Source organism: Eulemur rufifrons, chromosome 8 (assembly GCF_041146395.1).
Source record: "Eulemur rufifrons isolate Redbay chromosome 8, OSU_ERuf_1, whole genome shotgun sequence".
Taxonomy (NCBI): domain Eukaryota; kingdom Metazoa; phylum Chordata; class Mammalia; order Primates; family Lemuridae; genus Eulemur; species Eulemur rufifrons.
The window spans coordinates 122,887,278-122,903,759 of NC_090990.1; the positions used below are offsets into that span (position 1 = coordinate 122,887,278).

A 16,482-nucleotide genomic window follows, 5' to 3' on the forward strand; every position below is an offset into this window, starting at 1 on the left:
GAAGTCACTTCCTCCTGAAGTCACACTTTCTGGTTTCATTGTCATTATTTATCAAGTATTTGTTTAGTACCTATGGGCTTCACGAGCCAGGGCAGCAAGATAGGACCCATCCCTTACCTGGCAAATCTGACAGGGGTGACAGGCATGAAAATAAGTACTTTCGAAACTGTTACAGGAAATGTCTAGAAGAGAATGCTGGGTATAATGATGGTGCAAAGGAGGACATGACAGTCTTATTCATTGGTCAGAGAAGGCTTTACGGGAAGCCCTTGAACTGGGTTTTGAAAGATGTGAAAGAATTTTCCCAAGGAGAGACATGAAGAAAAAGCATTCCAGAAACAGGGAAGATCATGTACAAAGACTTATGGGTGTGAAATCACATGTCCCATTTGGGGAAACTGTTAGTTCTTTGATATTCTTGGAGCTTGGTGCTTATATAGAGTTGCTTCAAGAAAGAGGTGAGAGGTGAGCCTGAGGAGGTAGAAGAAGCTAGAGGATGGAGTACCTTGGATGCCTTGCCAAGGATTTTAGGTTTTAACCTGAAGGCCATGGAGGATCAGTGAAGTATTTTAAGAAAGAGAGCCATGGCTGGGCACGGTGGCTCACATCTGTAATCCTGGCACTCTGGGAGGCGAAGGCGGGAGGATTGCTTGAGCTCAGGAGTTCGAGACCAGCCTGGGCAAGAGTGAGACCCTGTCTCTACAAAAAATTGCTGGGTGTGGTAGCATGTGCCTGTAATCCCAGCTACTCAGGAGGCTGCGGCAGGAGGATTGCTTGAGCCCAGGAGTTTGAGGTTGCTGTGAGCTATAATGACGTTACTGCACTCTAGCTGGGCAACAGAGTGAGACTCTATCTCAACAAAAAAAAAAAAAAAAAAAAAGAAGAAGAAGAAGAAGAAGGGCCATCACAGTCCAATTTAGAATGATCACCTAACCTATAGCAAGGAGAATGTACTGGATATGGACAGACTGAAGGCAGGGAGACCAGACAAGAGATTATTGTAATATTAATATTACAAGCAAGAAATGAAGAGGGCCTAAACAAAAGCAATGGTAGTGGGGTAAATAAGAAGGGAGGAAATATTAAAGATGTTAAGAGATCAAGTTGACACGACTTAGTGACTAATCGGATATAGGGAGTGAGGGCATGTTTCTGGACAGGCAACCAGATGGATATTGATGCCATTGATTGTACTAGCAAAAATGGGGTTGGGGGACACAGGTTAGGGAAGTGAGGTGGAAAGACATGTGGGAGAAGGTGAGGTCCAGAATGTGGACACCGTTTGGACATGTTCATTCTGTTTTGCAGCCATGGCTGAAGGCCTTCAGGTCACAGTGCCCGACAAGAAGAAGGTGGCCATGCTCTTCCAGCCCACTGTGCTTCGCTGCCACTTCTCCACGTCGTCACATCAGCCTGCAGTCGTGCAGTGGAAGTTCAAGTCCTACTGCCAGGATCGCATGGGGGAATCCCTGGGCATGTCCTCTCTTCGGGCCCAGTCTCTCAGCAAGAGAAACCTGGAGTGGGACCCCTACTTGGATTGTTTAGACAGCAGGAGGACTGTCCGAGTGGTAGCGTCAAAACAGGGCTCGACTGTCACCTTGGGAGATTTCTACAGAGGCAGAGAGATCACGATTGTTCATGGTAATAATGCCCCTGTTTTGAATCTAGGAAGTGTGTTCTGTTCTTCCCTTGCCTTACGTCTATAAGGGGATGTCAACCTCTCACCCTTTCAGACCCTCAAGACTTTGATTTATCGGAGATGAGAGCATCAAGAGACCTAGCAGATTGCTTTAAAGAGATGGTGAGGGGAGGAAGGGTGGGCAGAAGAAAGCTCATCTTCTCTTCTAGAGAAGAAACAGATGAGCTTTGGGAATAGTCCTTCCAGAGCCCAACATCAAGTCTCAGGAGCTCGTTTTCAGAACTGAATTGAAATGGGTTTCAGGGAAAGAACTTCAGACAAACATCCTATACCTTGACATCAGCCTTTAGGGCCCTTTCCCAAATGTAGCAAGCAGACTTTCCTAAAGAGCCCCTGTGCTGGGAAAAGGGATGAATGTGTACAAGTTAGAGAGCCAAGTAGATGCCCTGGCCTGAGCCCCAGTGGCTTCACTTCAGTCAATTCCCCCCTTTCTCCTGCTCCCTAAAGCTTTGGACAACAAAAGGCCCCAAGAGTCTGATATGACCCATATGATTATTTGAATTTGGAAGAACTCCTATAAAGTGAGCTTATTTCCAGGAGTCCAGAATAATTCTAGAATTTATCTAGCTCTCAGAGGCCTCTGCAGGCCTGGTTCAAAGCCAGCATCTACTCCTGAAATAGGACTAGCACTGGATGGTTGGTCTCTGGCTGTGCTCTAATTCTCTGTCCTTTGTTTGTTTCTTTTAAATAAAGCACATCCCTTTCTATCACTATCCAGGTAAAGAAATAGAACACTGCAGACATCCCAGAAGGGCTCTCCCTCCCAACCCCCCATTGTTCAATGTTTTTCTTTCAGAGGACAGGTTTAGCACTGGGTCCTTCTTTTTGTGGTAACAGATGCAGATCTTCAAATTGGAAAACTCATGTGGGGAGACAGCGGACTCTATTACTGTATCATCACCACCCCGGATGACCTGGAGGGCAAAAACGAGGACTCCGTGGAACTGCTGGTGTTGGGTAAGTGAGAACCACAGGCGGCATTTTCATCATAGGTGGCTTGCACTGCCTCCCCTTTCTTGCTTCTCCCCCGTGTGGGTCAGCAGGTTGCATACATGGGCTACAGCTTTTGTGCACAGACAAACCTTGTTAGAATATGTGCTTTATGAGCAGTAGCTATACTTACTGTACCTTGTTGCTTGAAGGCTCTGACCCCCTTTTCATTAGTGTCCCTAATATTTCTTCTGCTTTCTTAGTTTTCTCCTCCTCCTTTCCACTTTCACCTTTAACTGTGATTTCTCTCTTCTCTTATAATTTACTTGTCTTTTTATACACTGATTTTGAAAAAAATGCCAGAGGCTTTTGGAGCAGGGGACTCCTGGATTACTGGAAGATAAGAATTCACTGGTGTGTCAGGACCTCTGGAGACATTAGGAATCTTTTCCCACTCAATTACCTCCACTTAAGACAATCATAAAGAAAGATAGCTGTAAACTGGAGAGTTTAGTGATAAAAAGTACCCAATGAAAAGAGCTGTTTGAGAGATGTGCTAAGTGTTTAATTGGAAGGCAAATTTCTTGAAACCTAAAAGTGTCTGAGTTATTCTCAAAACAAATATATCTAATCCTTATTAATTTCTTTAATATTAATATTAAATGAAAACTCATTACTTTTGGCTACTTTTCCTTTTGCATGGATGGGAGGAATGTCAGTGGGAGCTGACTTCCCTGTATGAAACTGAAAATTGAGCACATATTTTGTGCTTTATAATTGTTGGGTGAACAAGAAAATTAGAATAAAACATACAAAAATTAAGAAAATAAAGTGAACTGCATCAATTGTAGGAGGAAAGGTAGTTCAGGATATATACTTGATGCCATTTTTCAAAAGAAATTGCATTTTTTGTGGCTTCTAAGAAACCAAGTGACAGCAATTTGGGGGAATATATTAATATAAGGGTACCTCCTTTTAAAGACAAATGAGGTTAAAGGTTGATTTTTTTTTACCCTATGTGGGAAAGTCGATCCCCAGGGAGAAAGTGACATTGCTTTAAGATTTCTAGTTTTAGCCTTTATCATGATTGTGTGACTTTGGCAAAACAATTGTTCTGATGTTTTAGTGTTATATTTTCCAAATTGAATTCAGGTAATAATGGTCTACCTTCTTTAGAAGGTTGACTTAATTCAAACATAATCCTTGGATCCAAGTATATAAAGTATAACTGTTGTGACTTGTAAAAGAATGGAAAATGACAGATATTCAATAGGAAATGAAACAGTAAAAGTCTCATACTGACATTGTAAAGTAACACAGGGAGATCAGATTTGGGATCCACTGTGACTCTGTAAATCAGAAGGGAATAGAAAGATAAATTTTTGCTTAATCACACAACTCTGATAGCCAAGTTTGAAGGAACAAGTGGTTCATTGAGCCTGCAATTAGCTAATTGTGAACACAGTTATTTGGCCGGGGCAGCCATTTGCAGAGGAGTAATTGCCTGTGCAGTAGGAGGAGGCCAGGTAAAAACCACTTTAAATAATGTGGTCCCAGTTGTTCTGCAAACGTGGGGAAATGGATAGAGTGAAAGCACTGTCATCTGAGGATGTCCTGAAGTCTATGAAGGGCATTCCTCTGGATCAAAACATACAAAGCAACTTGGGCAAAGATGCTATTCTCAGGACAAAAAGGGGTCAGCAGCTGAGAGGAGGGTGAAAGGAAGGCTCAGATGACAGTGGTCACCAATGATGGCAGGAAAGATGGACAGAAATCAGTGTTACTCTAAAAGAATCATAAAGGAAAGGCTGCAGATCAAAACTCATGGCAGCAGAAGTAGCATATCTGTGAGATAAACATACAAGCTGGGTTCTTGGGAAGGAGAGACACATAATTCTGTTATGTTCCACATTAATTAGAAGCATTCAAAGCATGATTAATTTGTCATGGAAACTTTCGAGGGCAACACTCGTTGTGTTACTTATTTTTAAAGGGGTTAGTTTGAAATCCAGGAAATTTTTCTGGATGCATATAAAGTACTATATTTACTCTCCAAATACACAATTCTGGAGTCTTCTCTTGATACCCCTTTATAAAACTTTTCAAAATACTGTCACAGTTTAAAAAATTCTAATTTTTTAGTTGTTATATCCTGCAGGCCTATTTGTTAGGTACTCTTTTTGTGTGAGACCAGGAGAGCAACCTGATTTCTGAGATCAACCCTTAAGGAGATGAAGACCTCAGTGGGAAGATACTGGGGCCCACAGTTTGCTAATTATGTCCATGAGCCACCAGTTTAGTCATTGAATTTTATATGAGGAATGATTGGAGGATTTGGTCTAGTGAAAGAGGATTTGGAACAGGGAGCATGGGAAGTGTCTCCAAATGTTTGAAGTGAAATTGTGTAGAAGAGAGAATAAAAACATACTCTGTCTGGCTAGGTAAAGTTGAACTAGGGGTGGAAGTTACAAGGGGAGGGAGTCTGTCTTAGTGTAAAAGAAGAACTGTTAACAACTGGAGACATCTAAAGATAGAATAAGTGTTCTTAGTAGTAGTAAGTTCTGTGTCCCCAGAGGGAGGTATTCAAAGGGATGAAAAGTTTCTTATCAGAGTTACTATATCAGACACTTATGCATAGGAAAAGGTACTCAACTAAGTTACTTTAGGGCTTTATTTTGATTCTAAAATTCTTAGATTAAAACATAGATGAACATGATTTATGTGACTACCTTGATGAATAAGAAAATGACCACCCAGGAATTCAGTCCTCATGATGGAGATAAACAGGATTACAGGTTGGTCACAAGAACATACAGGGTGATGCTCATTCACAAGGAAGCCAGAGGGAATAAACTGTGGTCTTCTGCAGTAGGTCAAGGCTGATAGGACTAATCCCCCAAGAGTGAATTAAAGAAACTATTGATGGTGGTGTGAAGGAGTCAACTATTTTAGCTCTTCTTGGAGATGACCACAAAATGGAGAGCAGAAAACTGTTTGGAATTTCAGATAATGAATTAGTAAGGAAAGATGAGTTAAAGAGATAAATTAGAGGCAAAGTTAAGGAGAATTTTGTTTCCTCATTATACTTACAATGGTGAGGATGGAAAAGTTGATGGAGCAAGATTGTGAAGTGTCTTATGTGTAAGACTAAGAAGTTTAGACTTCATTCTGAAGACTTTGGGGAGCCAGTAAAGAAACCTTAACAGAGGAAATGAGGTTAGATCTTAGCATCAGAACGCTAATTAGCAGCAGGGTAGGCGATGCATTGGAGAGAGGGCTGGAGCCAGAGGGAACTGTTCAGGTGGGGTGGCAGGACAACTGACAGGTATGAAATTCTGTGCCAGAAGAGGAGGCAACATAGTAACATTTCTGAGATGGAAGCAATGGATCTTGGTGACTAATGTATAAAAGAAAATGAGAGAGAAGAAGGACGAGTCAAAGAGGACACCAGGATTTCTAGCTAGCTGGGAGGCCACCAACTAAGGGAGAGGACGCTGGTGGAAAAGCAGGTTGGGGAGGCAGGAGAATGAGTTTGGTTTTAGACATGTTGAATATAAGATGTCTGTGGGACACCAAGACGGAGATGTCTTGGTGACAAATTAAAAAGGTAAGTCTGGAACTCAGTGGAGAAGTAAGGGTTAGCGATGATAGATTTGAGAATCATGAGTGATGGTCAGAACCATGAAAGAGCAGATGAGTCACCTAAGAAGACTGTATAAAGTGAAGAGGGCCAAGGAAAAACCTACTGATCTTATATTCTAGTTTTACTTTGTGTGAGTGGTAGCATTGGTACCACAGGTATACTTGTCTTGATTTCCCTCACAAAATCGGGAGCTTCTTAGTAACACTGGACTGTGAGCTCTTCAGAGCAAGGAACCAATTTCCATTTGCGTTTAGATCTGCAATGCCTAGCAGAATGTCTAGAGTCAAGAAGCTTCGGTGAATGTTTTTTTATTTTTTTTTATATTTTATAATTTATATCTTTTATTAGAGTCCACAGTCTGCTAAATAAAAGCAGTAACAAGATATTTCACAAACTATTATACAAGTCTTATGAATTTAATTTCATAAAAAATTAGGTGCATACTCATACTGGCTGACCTAAAAATGCTGTCTTTCATCTATGGTCTAAAACACTTCATAAGAGACTTAGTTCCGCACTAAAAACAATCTCATCAGTTTTTTAATACATGTTTTACAACAAAAAGTTTGTGCTCTTAATCAGAAATACCCACAGACTAATTCAGCATGTAAAAAATAAATTTTACAAAAATTTCCAGATAACACTTTCAAATTCACTTTTATTTTTTCTTTTATCCTCCTCACATACAGAACTTCCCCCCACACCACATTTCTTGCAACTATAAAGTCACTTGATGTTGGCCAGGTACCAGTGAATGTTTTTTTAAATGATAAATAGGCACAATCTGTAATTCATACTTACTTTGTTCCTCTTAAGTATTAGTCAACGCTGAGTATATTTGTTAACTTGTACAGTGTCCACACAATAAACATCTATAGTCTCAAGCGAGATAACATGATTTAATCTCATTGGTCATAATTCTTCATCTGGTTATTTAAATTATTATTAGTGATAGATTCATTGGGGACTATGGTTGAAAGCAACACAAATAGGCTCTGGCTAACTTAAGCAGAAAAGGAGTTCATTGGCGGGATATCAAACTTGAAAAGAAGAAGGCTGGACAATCCATCTTGGAAAAGGATAGGACATTAAGGTAACACTTGTCAGCTGCTGTACAAACAACCCCCAAATCTCAGTGACTTGCCACGCTAAAAATTTATCAGTTCTTTTTGTCCTAGTCAGAGGTAGGTTAGGAAGCTCACTTGGGCAGCTCCCTTCCGAGTGGTGTGGAGGGATCTGAATGTCTCCATTGTTTGGCTCTGCTGTGTCGGAGACCTTTGCTCCCAGTTGCACAGAGAGAGTGAAAAAGGTCATGTGGCACTTTTTAGGGGACAGATCTGATAGTGACATGGGTCACTTCTGTGTATGCCCAGGAAGAAAATAAAAATTGATCATAGCACAGTCTGTCCTGCCAGTAATGCTCCAGGGTCTATGTAGCAGGAATTAAGGGACAATATCTTTAGGGCTCCATAGCCAGACAAAATTAACTATTTTTGTTTTTTTTTCTGTTCTTATATTTTCCTACTCAAGAATCAAAGTCTCGGGAGAGAGGTTCTAGTTGGCCCAGTTTGGTCAGTTGTCCACTGCTTAGCCTGGGGAGATCAGGGGCTTTTGAGGGCTAGTCCATCAAGAGATAAAGAAGAATTCCCCAAAGTAAATTAGAACACTGTTACAAAAAAAAGAAAGAATAGATGTGGGATGACAAAAAAGCAGTAAATGTTTACCAAAGTGATGCCATTACTATGTCTACCCCTAATATTAATACACACTGATAAGTTGTAGTTCACAAAGTTTTTCTATATAATCTTGTAAGTTAGGAGAGAAGGTATTATTTTCCAACTGAAGAAATTAATATCCACGTTTATGACTGTTATCCCAGTTTTTTAAAAATAGTGTCAATGATCAAACCCAAGTGTCTTGATTCCTAGCCTCATCTCCTTCCACAATGCCACACAAATGGTCTGTGGTATTGTGGTACGGCGAAGTGAAGCTCACTTCAAAGGCTTAGTTGTTCTCATCTAGACTGCCTACCTCCCCACCGAGCATGACTCACACCTCCTTCCACCCCATACGTCTGAACCATCCACAAATGGATGCTTCTTTCAGAGGTTTCAGAAATATCCAAAGACATGTGATTCACAGAAATGGGAGGACAACCACTGATTCAACATTAAACACGAAAACTATACTGAACACCCTTTATTGTCTCTGTGATTATTCAGAAGGTAAAGTCATTCTGAAGTTGGAAATGCACCCAGTGTTTGGGGTGCTTTGAAATGACAGTGACAGGTACCTAAGAAATATTTAGACAGACGCTGGGACAGAGGGCCATACCAGCAGTCACAGAAGGTGGGAGTGTCCAGAAATCTGCTACTCTGAGATTAAACATTGGTCTGGGATCAATGGCAAGGACGGGCTGTTTGTAACTTGGAACCATGCCACTGTTTGGATAGGAATAAAGTTCCCTGGGGCAGCTCCAGCTGGCAGGAAAAGGACTTCAGCATTTCAGGAAGGCTCAAGCAGGGACGTTATTATTTTAAAATCTAAAAGCAGCTCTCCTTGTTCTTTCTTCTTTCTATGCACAATGTGAGGGCCTGACTCCTTCTTTCTGATGTCCCATGTGGTAGCTTGTTTTTTTAAGGGCCTTTAATTAGAAAAAGGGGGGAAAGGCCCTGGTGGAAATGTGGCTGGATGGACAACCCTGCCCCCAGGCCAAGAATAGAATAAAAGGATATGAGCCCAGGGGTGTTTAGATTCCAGCTAAGGAAGACATTCTTAATGGTAAATAACAATTTTTGGAAATTATGGGTGGTTGAGGTAAATTATAGAAACTCCTTCTCTGATGAGCTTTTAACATGGAACAGGTTCTCTTGTCTGGGATATTAGGTTAAACAAGATGGTTTTCAGAGTCCTTTCTATGATGTTGACTTTATTTAAAAGATCTACAGATTGCAGAATTTATTCTCTATAGCTGGTGATGCATCAAATACTGCTGTTTCATTTTATTTTAATAGTTTCTGTTTTAGGGAAAAAAAGATACATGCTTATTGTGAAAAATTCAAAACAAAACAGGAAAGTACAAAAGAAGAAAATATCTCCTAAAAATCTCACCATCCAGAGATAACTTATGTTTCTCAGAACTCTTCTGATTGTAAGGGATAGAGGCTCAAACTGCCTCAGGGGAACTTTTTGGTTTAGGTAACGGATAAATCCAGGGGTATTACGAGCTTCAAGCATGGCTGAGCACTGCTGTTTGGATTATGTGGTAAAGAATCTCTATCTCCTTTTCTCCGTCTCCTGAGCTGCACTCCTCTGCGTTCGCCTCATTTTCAGGCAGGCTCTCTCCACATGGGGCAAAGATGGCCCCCAATAGGTCCAGGCTTCCATGGTCTTTAGCATCTTGCATTTCGGGATGATAAAGTGCCCCTTTCCCCCACAGTTCCAGTAGAAGTCTTGTATGTTGTGGGAGGAATGTAATGAACCACCAGCCCCAACTGAACCATATGAATTTGAAGGGAATAGGGCAAAGGAGTAACTTGCTAAAGGAAAAATCAGGAAGAAATTTGTTTTCAAATGAAGAGAAAAAGAATGCTAGCAAGGCAAAAACAAATACTGTTAACATTTGGGGGAATTCCTCAGTTTCTGCTTCTTAATGGGCCAAATGCAATGTTAATCCGGGAGGCCAGAAATAGGTACGCTCCTAGCAGGTCCTTGTGAGTAAGCGCTAATTTGGAATTGATTCTTGCCCACGAATGCAGTGCCGCAGAATTACCTTTATTTTTCTGTCCTGCTCCTATTTTTTCTTCTATCTCCTCCTGTGCTTTGCCCAGAAGTGCAGAGTATTTTACCTAGAAAGTGGTGAAGTGATGGGCAGGCATGGATTTTTTATTTTTTTTTAATCAAGTTATTTACAATACTGTGCCTGAAATTATTATTCTAGTCTAAAATAAAATTTTCTGCCCATTAGTGTTAAAAAGCCACTAAGAACCTAATAAGAAATCAATGAATTCTTGGGAGGGAACATCTCAGAATTTGTGATTGACTTTAGGGATGCTTGATGGGAGCGTGTGTCCTAAGGCTGTGCAGAAATGCCCCTGCACCCACCCCTGTGTTACTGCTGCCTCCGTTTGAATCCTGTCCGCCCTCCACTCCCGTGACTTCAGTTAAATCTGTTCAGAAAGGCTACTTGTTGCCAAGCCTCCCCCTCCCCCTTCTCCTTCTCTTTGCCAGCCCCCAGCCTGGTGCTGCTAACCAAGGAGATTTGATGATTAAAAGGGCCTCAGCTCCCAGAGTTCCCATGGCAACAGCCTCCTTGGAGGTCTTTGTTGCCTGCTAAAACTTTGATCTCTGAGAGTGGCTGCTGCTGTTTCTCTCTAAGATTTACAAACAGAGGAAGAGGGAAAAAGAATTGGGGGAGAAGAAAGAAAAAGTTTACTCCTGGCAGAAGGGAGAGAAGGAATTAATTACAGAGCCACACTCTAACCATAAATCTGGAGGTTACTTCTTGGGACCATCTGATTTGGGCTGTGCCCACATTTTCATTTGCAGACTCAATCATGTTTCACATATGCTTCAGATTATGCCTTAGTGGGGTTGATTCCCCTAAGAGGGCAGAATCATCCTTTCTATCGTTAGCAGACACCTGTGCCTTTACATTTCCAGAACAGCTGAGATTACTCCACAGCTCCCATGACAGAAGAGACAGAAAACAAATGAGAAGTGGCTTTTCAGGCCTCAGCCCTGCTGCCTTTTCTTCAAGCACTCTCTCCTAGCTCTGGCCTGCTCTGCACTGAGCTTCCCTAGATGCCTCCTTTGGTCTTGTTTTAAAAAAAAAGAACTAGAAAAATGTGTCAAAGGGATGGAGGAGAAGGAAAAGCCAGGAAAGTTAGCCAGGCCTCAACTAGAATCTGATTCAGGTTAATGACTGTCAGTAAGAAGGATTCTAATAAATGAGGGGTAGGGTTTATGGTTTCTCCAAAGACGTGGGATCATGCCTTTTATTCTTTGTAAGAAGCCTCCTTTGGCCTTCAGACCTCTTTATTGCATAATCTCAACCTTGCTCTTTGATAGGCAACATGTAGAGTCAGTTTTGCTTCAAGTATGATTTATATTTAAAGTATCATTTAAATTTAACTAGTATTTTTGCATACTGTGTCTCTAACACAGTGAGAATACAAAATAAATAAATGACAGTATCTTGTCTCTATAAAAATTACTGTCTTTTGGTGATGATAAAAGTTACGTTTCTGAAGCAATTAGAGAAGAATACAAGAAAAGATTAAATCTGTATTTGGATATTAAATATGTGGGCCGTTGATTCTTTAGAGGGAGCAATTTTGTCTTCCCAGGAGATATTTGGCAATGTTTGGAGACATTTCTTTGGTTGTCACAACTTGTGGGGTGCTTGGGCATCTAGCGGGTAGAGACCATGGAGGCTGCTAAGCATCCTACAACACACATGGGTCCTCCTGTACCCAACAAAGAATTATCTGGCTCCACATGTCAATAGCACCGAGGTTGTGAAACTCTGATTTTGACCAAAGGTCTATCTGGATACTGGAGAAGGTCTGCTGTGAACAGCAGGGGCTTTGAGGACAGGCCACCCTGGACTCAGTACAGAAGTATGACCTTGGACAAGTCAATACCTATGAGCCTGGGTTTCCTTATCTGTAAAAATGGGAGAGCTTTTTATAAAAGTTACATGGAAGACCTATTGTGAAGATTAAATGACATATGGTAACTCAGTAAATGTTAGTTCCCTTCTCCCACTCCTTCCTATTCCCTACATCTCATTGCCAGTGTGTCACCCCTAATCTGAGGGAATCCTCTTTTGGGACTTCTACATGTGGGGACTCCTGCTAAAGAGCTGATTTTCCTGCCCCCTGCCACAGGCAGAGGCCTTAATGGGCCATCTGTGAATTGACAATCCTATTACCATTAGATTCACATTTTCTCAATGACATCTGTGCTGTGGCTTGCCAGTGGTGACCCTAATCAGCCCTGTGGAGATCTTCCTGCTGGTGGACGTGAGGGCATTGTGTTCCAGCATGCTCGCTTCCGGTTGCTTATGTTGCTGGCTGTGAGAAGCCCCCATTTCCCAGTGGATGGCCCTTAGTTAATTGCAGGGTGTTTATTGCCTAACCTAAATACAAGGATTCAGTCACACAGGCCATTCAATGAAGTCTGGAGGGGTTTGGAGAACACCTAAGACTTGGATTAGGATCTCTGTGGGCCTGGGAAGACTTTAGATAAGGCGACTTTGTAATTTATTATCCAAACTAGGACGCTGCGTTCAGAGTACAGGGGAGGAGGTACTCTTAGCAATTGATGGCAAGACAACAGGCATAAGCCGGAACTGTCCAGGTAAACCGGTATGATTGCCACTCATCTTTATATGACGACCACCTTGAAGGATACCTTGTTGATTGCAGAGACAGAAGATCCGGAGGGCTTGAGGGCAAATTAGTGTCAGCTCACTGTCACCTGCTGAACCCTTGCCGCTAGTTCCTGGGGACCTGCAATGTGCAGACGCCTCCGTTCTGCGTGCTTGAACCAAACAGACGGGCTCAGCAAAGAGATGAGGGTCTGACCTAGGAGTCGTTCACCAAAGAATTTGCCCTAAAATTTCTGAACGGTGAAGGGCGTGGGTTTGCAGCTGTTCGCGGCCCCGCGTTGTTGAGAACAAATGAGGGCTCGCAGGCGCCATCCCCGCCCCCCTGTCACCCCAGCCCCCGTCCCGCGCCGCGACTGCTCGGCCCCGCCCTGCCCGGCCGCCCCCCCCCCCCCCCCCCCCCCGCTTTGTCGCGGCCTTTCTCCCGCCTCACTATTTTTGCTTCACTTGTTGCTCACCGCAGTGGGAGGACGCTCGGCCTTCAATTAGAGCGCATTCCTGCCGGCCGCGGTTGCCGTGGTTACCCCGGCGGGAGCGGGAGCGGCCGGGTCAGCCCGCCGCCGCATTGTCGCCGGCTGGGCGCGCGCCGGCCTGCGCGGGGGCGGAGCCGGGGGGCGAGCGCGAGAGTGGGCGGCCCCGAGAAATCGGCTCGGCCCCTGGGAAGAACGCCTCGCGGCCCTTGCAAGCCGGTCGGGAGACAGCCGCTCCATTTTCCCCCGGAGCCAGCTGCCGCTATCCGAGCGTGCAGGTTGGCGGTCACACGGGAGCCGGGCCCCTGACTTTGCGGAACTGGCCTCCCATGAGACGGTCTGGGAAGGGCTCCGTGGTCGAAGCCCCTCACACCGAGAGGTGGCTGGCCACAGAGCAGAGGGCAGGAACTCTGACAGTCTGAAGCCTACAAAAGGTGTGGCCCTCCGTGCCTGCCTGGGACTGCCAGGCCCTTTCTGTTTAGGGAGAGTAGCCATTCTTGGTATGTTTCAATCTGTGCTAGTCTTTTGGATGGAGCACAGTGAGTTCCAGAAGTCACACCGGGCTCCGAGAAACTCAGTCTCCTCCTTCCCTGATATCCCACCCTCCTCCACGTCATTTTTGAGTGAAATCTAGCTGTCTTCTGCATTTCATCTCAGGCCAAGTGGAGCATGTTATATTACTAATAATATTTTGTATTTATTCACTCTCTGGGGGTGGGGGGCTGGATCACTATAACACTTTGCAAAGACAGTACTTTGCAATCATTTTTATTATTGTTTATTAGTTTGCAGCAGCATGGTGAATGCCTTTTAATTAGATCATACTGTGTTATGATATATTCAGTAATCATTTTCCAGTTGCAGCTTTAGAAGGTGCTGAGAATTTAAATGATCTCCAACATTTCCTACATCTAAAAATTATACTTTAATTATATAAATAGAGCAATAATGCCACAAACACAAATTTCGAGGCCATTCACTGCAAATACTGGGAGACTTAAAAAGTAGTTGTTGCACATTTCTAAATCAAGCATCAGCAAACATTGAAGAGTGGTGAGATACTGGGAAAAAATACTGGAATGGGGGTGAATAGACCCAGGTTCTATTCCTGGCTTGATCATTAGTCAGCTGTGTGACTTTAGGTAAGATACTTAACCTCCTACCTAAAGGTTCCTGAAAACATGAGAATATGGACTAGACGACCTCTGAGATCCTTTCTAGCTATAGAATCTGATTCTAGAATTCCATGTGAATAGAACAAGTCAATTTCTTAGGCCAAGTTTATAATCACTGCCCAACTCCCCCCCCCCCAAAGTATTTATCAACAGTTAATTGCAGATGGTCTAATTCTAGTCATTTTATGGAGATAATTCACTGTCAGAATTATTCTCCTCTAACACCATAAAGTGAACTAAAATGTAAAAGACCCCAAAAGAAAAAGTAAACACATGAAATGCTTAAGAATGTAGTTTATAAATATATATCAAAGAAAGGGAGGCTGTATCCACTTTTATGATAAATAGTCATAAACTCTATTGAATGCATGGTTGCCATGGGAATATAGCATAAAAAGAGGGATGTGTGTGCCCTTGGGACATTTCCAATCTACTTGGGATTCCAGAGAGCCCTAGAAACAACACTTTAAAAGTATAGCCATAGAAACATCTTTACACTTAAAAGGACCAGGGAAAGGCATCTGCTCTTCTTAAAAACTTAGGAGAAAAATATTTTGGAGGGTTAGGAGCTGAGAGAACAGGGGGTGGATACAGTACATCCCTGAAAATGGATCTAGGGCATCTGAGGAAAGCTTGAAAGTGGGATGAAGCTGAGATGTGCCTTAAACAGAAGGGAGAAGAAGGGAACCACAAGGATCTGGGGAAGAAAGGCATTCCTCATTGTCCTAAACAGAAGGTTCATTTGTATAGTATTGGCAAAGCCGAGGAGGACTCCAAGTTAATAAGTTCAAAGAAATGAGTGGAGATAACTATGCTGTCAGCGGTGGTGTCATCATAAGGATGAAGGAAACATTGTTATCCCTCCTTTTCCTAAGTTCCAATGCATTGAACAATGTGTCTGTCATCATCAAGTGATTGAGTAGCCAGATCTAGGATCTGAAAATAAGTTTGTCCGAAATACAGAACTTCGGCACTTTCCATTGCATTTTGAAGGCTTAGATTAATAATTAGAGCTTGGATTTAATTTTTAGGACTAGAGACAAAAACAGTCTCCTTGGCTAAAATTTATATGTATATTATATCTCTGTAATGACTTCCTTAAAAATACCTTAGCCTGGTGGTTCTCAGCTCTTGGGTATGGGGTGGGGTGGTGCCTTCATCCCCTTAGATAGCAAGATGGGATGATCCGATGACTGGAGGATGCTCTTTGCATTGAGCCCCAAGTCCAGGTATGCTAAACACTCTGCAACCCATAGAACAGTGATGAGTGAATGAATGGATGGTTCCTTCATATTTGTATTAAGAGCCTACTTCCATCTGGGGTTGATAGAAGGCACCATAAAGAGCAGCAAATCAGAAGTCCAGCCAGAAGCTCAGCATACTAAACGATGGGGATTTGCTACTGGACACACGTCAAGGTCCTGACGGGGCTGGGTGAGGTGCCTCCTTCTGCTGGGGATGCCAAGCATAGCGCATAGTCCCCACCCTGGAGGAGTTTCTGTCCTGCTAGTGGAGGCACATGTAAAGTAATCAGTGCAGCCATGAGATAAGTGCTTTAATGAAGCCATGTACAGTGGTCCTAGGGAGCAGGGAGGAAGAAGCACTTTACAAGGCTCTTCCAGAACGTATCTGAGTCTTATGGACTGTGTGTGGTAAGGGATTGAACAAAGCAGTTCAAGTGCTTATCTTAGCAAAGAAGGTAAGTAAATTCTGCTTTGAGGGGGCTGACCTACCAAGAAAAGAGGATATAAAAACCCTGGGGAAATGCCACTGGGACATGATTTGTTGTGAAATGTGCAAAGATAACATTCTGAGTACAAGTGGGAAACCAGGCAAGGATTGCGTCTCCAGGGAAAGGTCCCATGGCCAGGTGGAACCTGATGTCAAAAATGCAAAGACAGTTGATGAAAACAGATTTGGTAGGAAGTCTTTCTACATTAGTAAGTCTTGTGACACAGAAGCAGATATCTAAAACTGAGTTCTTAGACTCATGCAGTTGGACAAGCTGCATGGGCTAGACCCTGAACCTCTCCAGGGTCTTAAGGGACACTGTCTTGTTCCTTTCTGTGTCTCCACCTGGCACAGTATACATTTGTTTGTTGAATGAATGAATGAATTAGAGAAGTTCCAGAAGTGAGCAGGAACACATACAAAGAGTTCAGCTGGGGATAATT

At 42.8% G+C, this 16,482-nt stretch overlaps 1 protein-coding gene across 2 annotated transcripts in view; it reads left to right on the top strand.

Annotated features, from left to right (window-relative positions):
* The window catches only part of ILDR2 (immunoglobulin like domain containing receptor 2), a 60,779-nt gene that overhangs the window by 14,479 nt on the left and 29,818 nt on the right, over positions 1–16,482 (top strand). For both annotated transcript variants that reach the window (XM_069480900.1, XM_069480901.1), the window contains exons 2-3: positions 1,309–1,641; positions 2,537–2,656. In XM_069480900.1, coding sequence (XP_069337001.1) covers positions 1,309–1,641; positions 2,537–2,656 — 453 coding nt within the window. The remainder of the gene's footprint in view (positions 1–1,308; positions 1,642–2,536; positions 2,657–16,482) is intronic.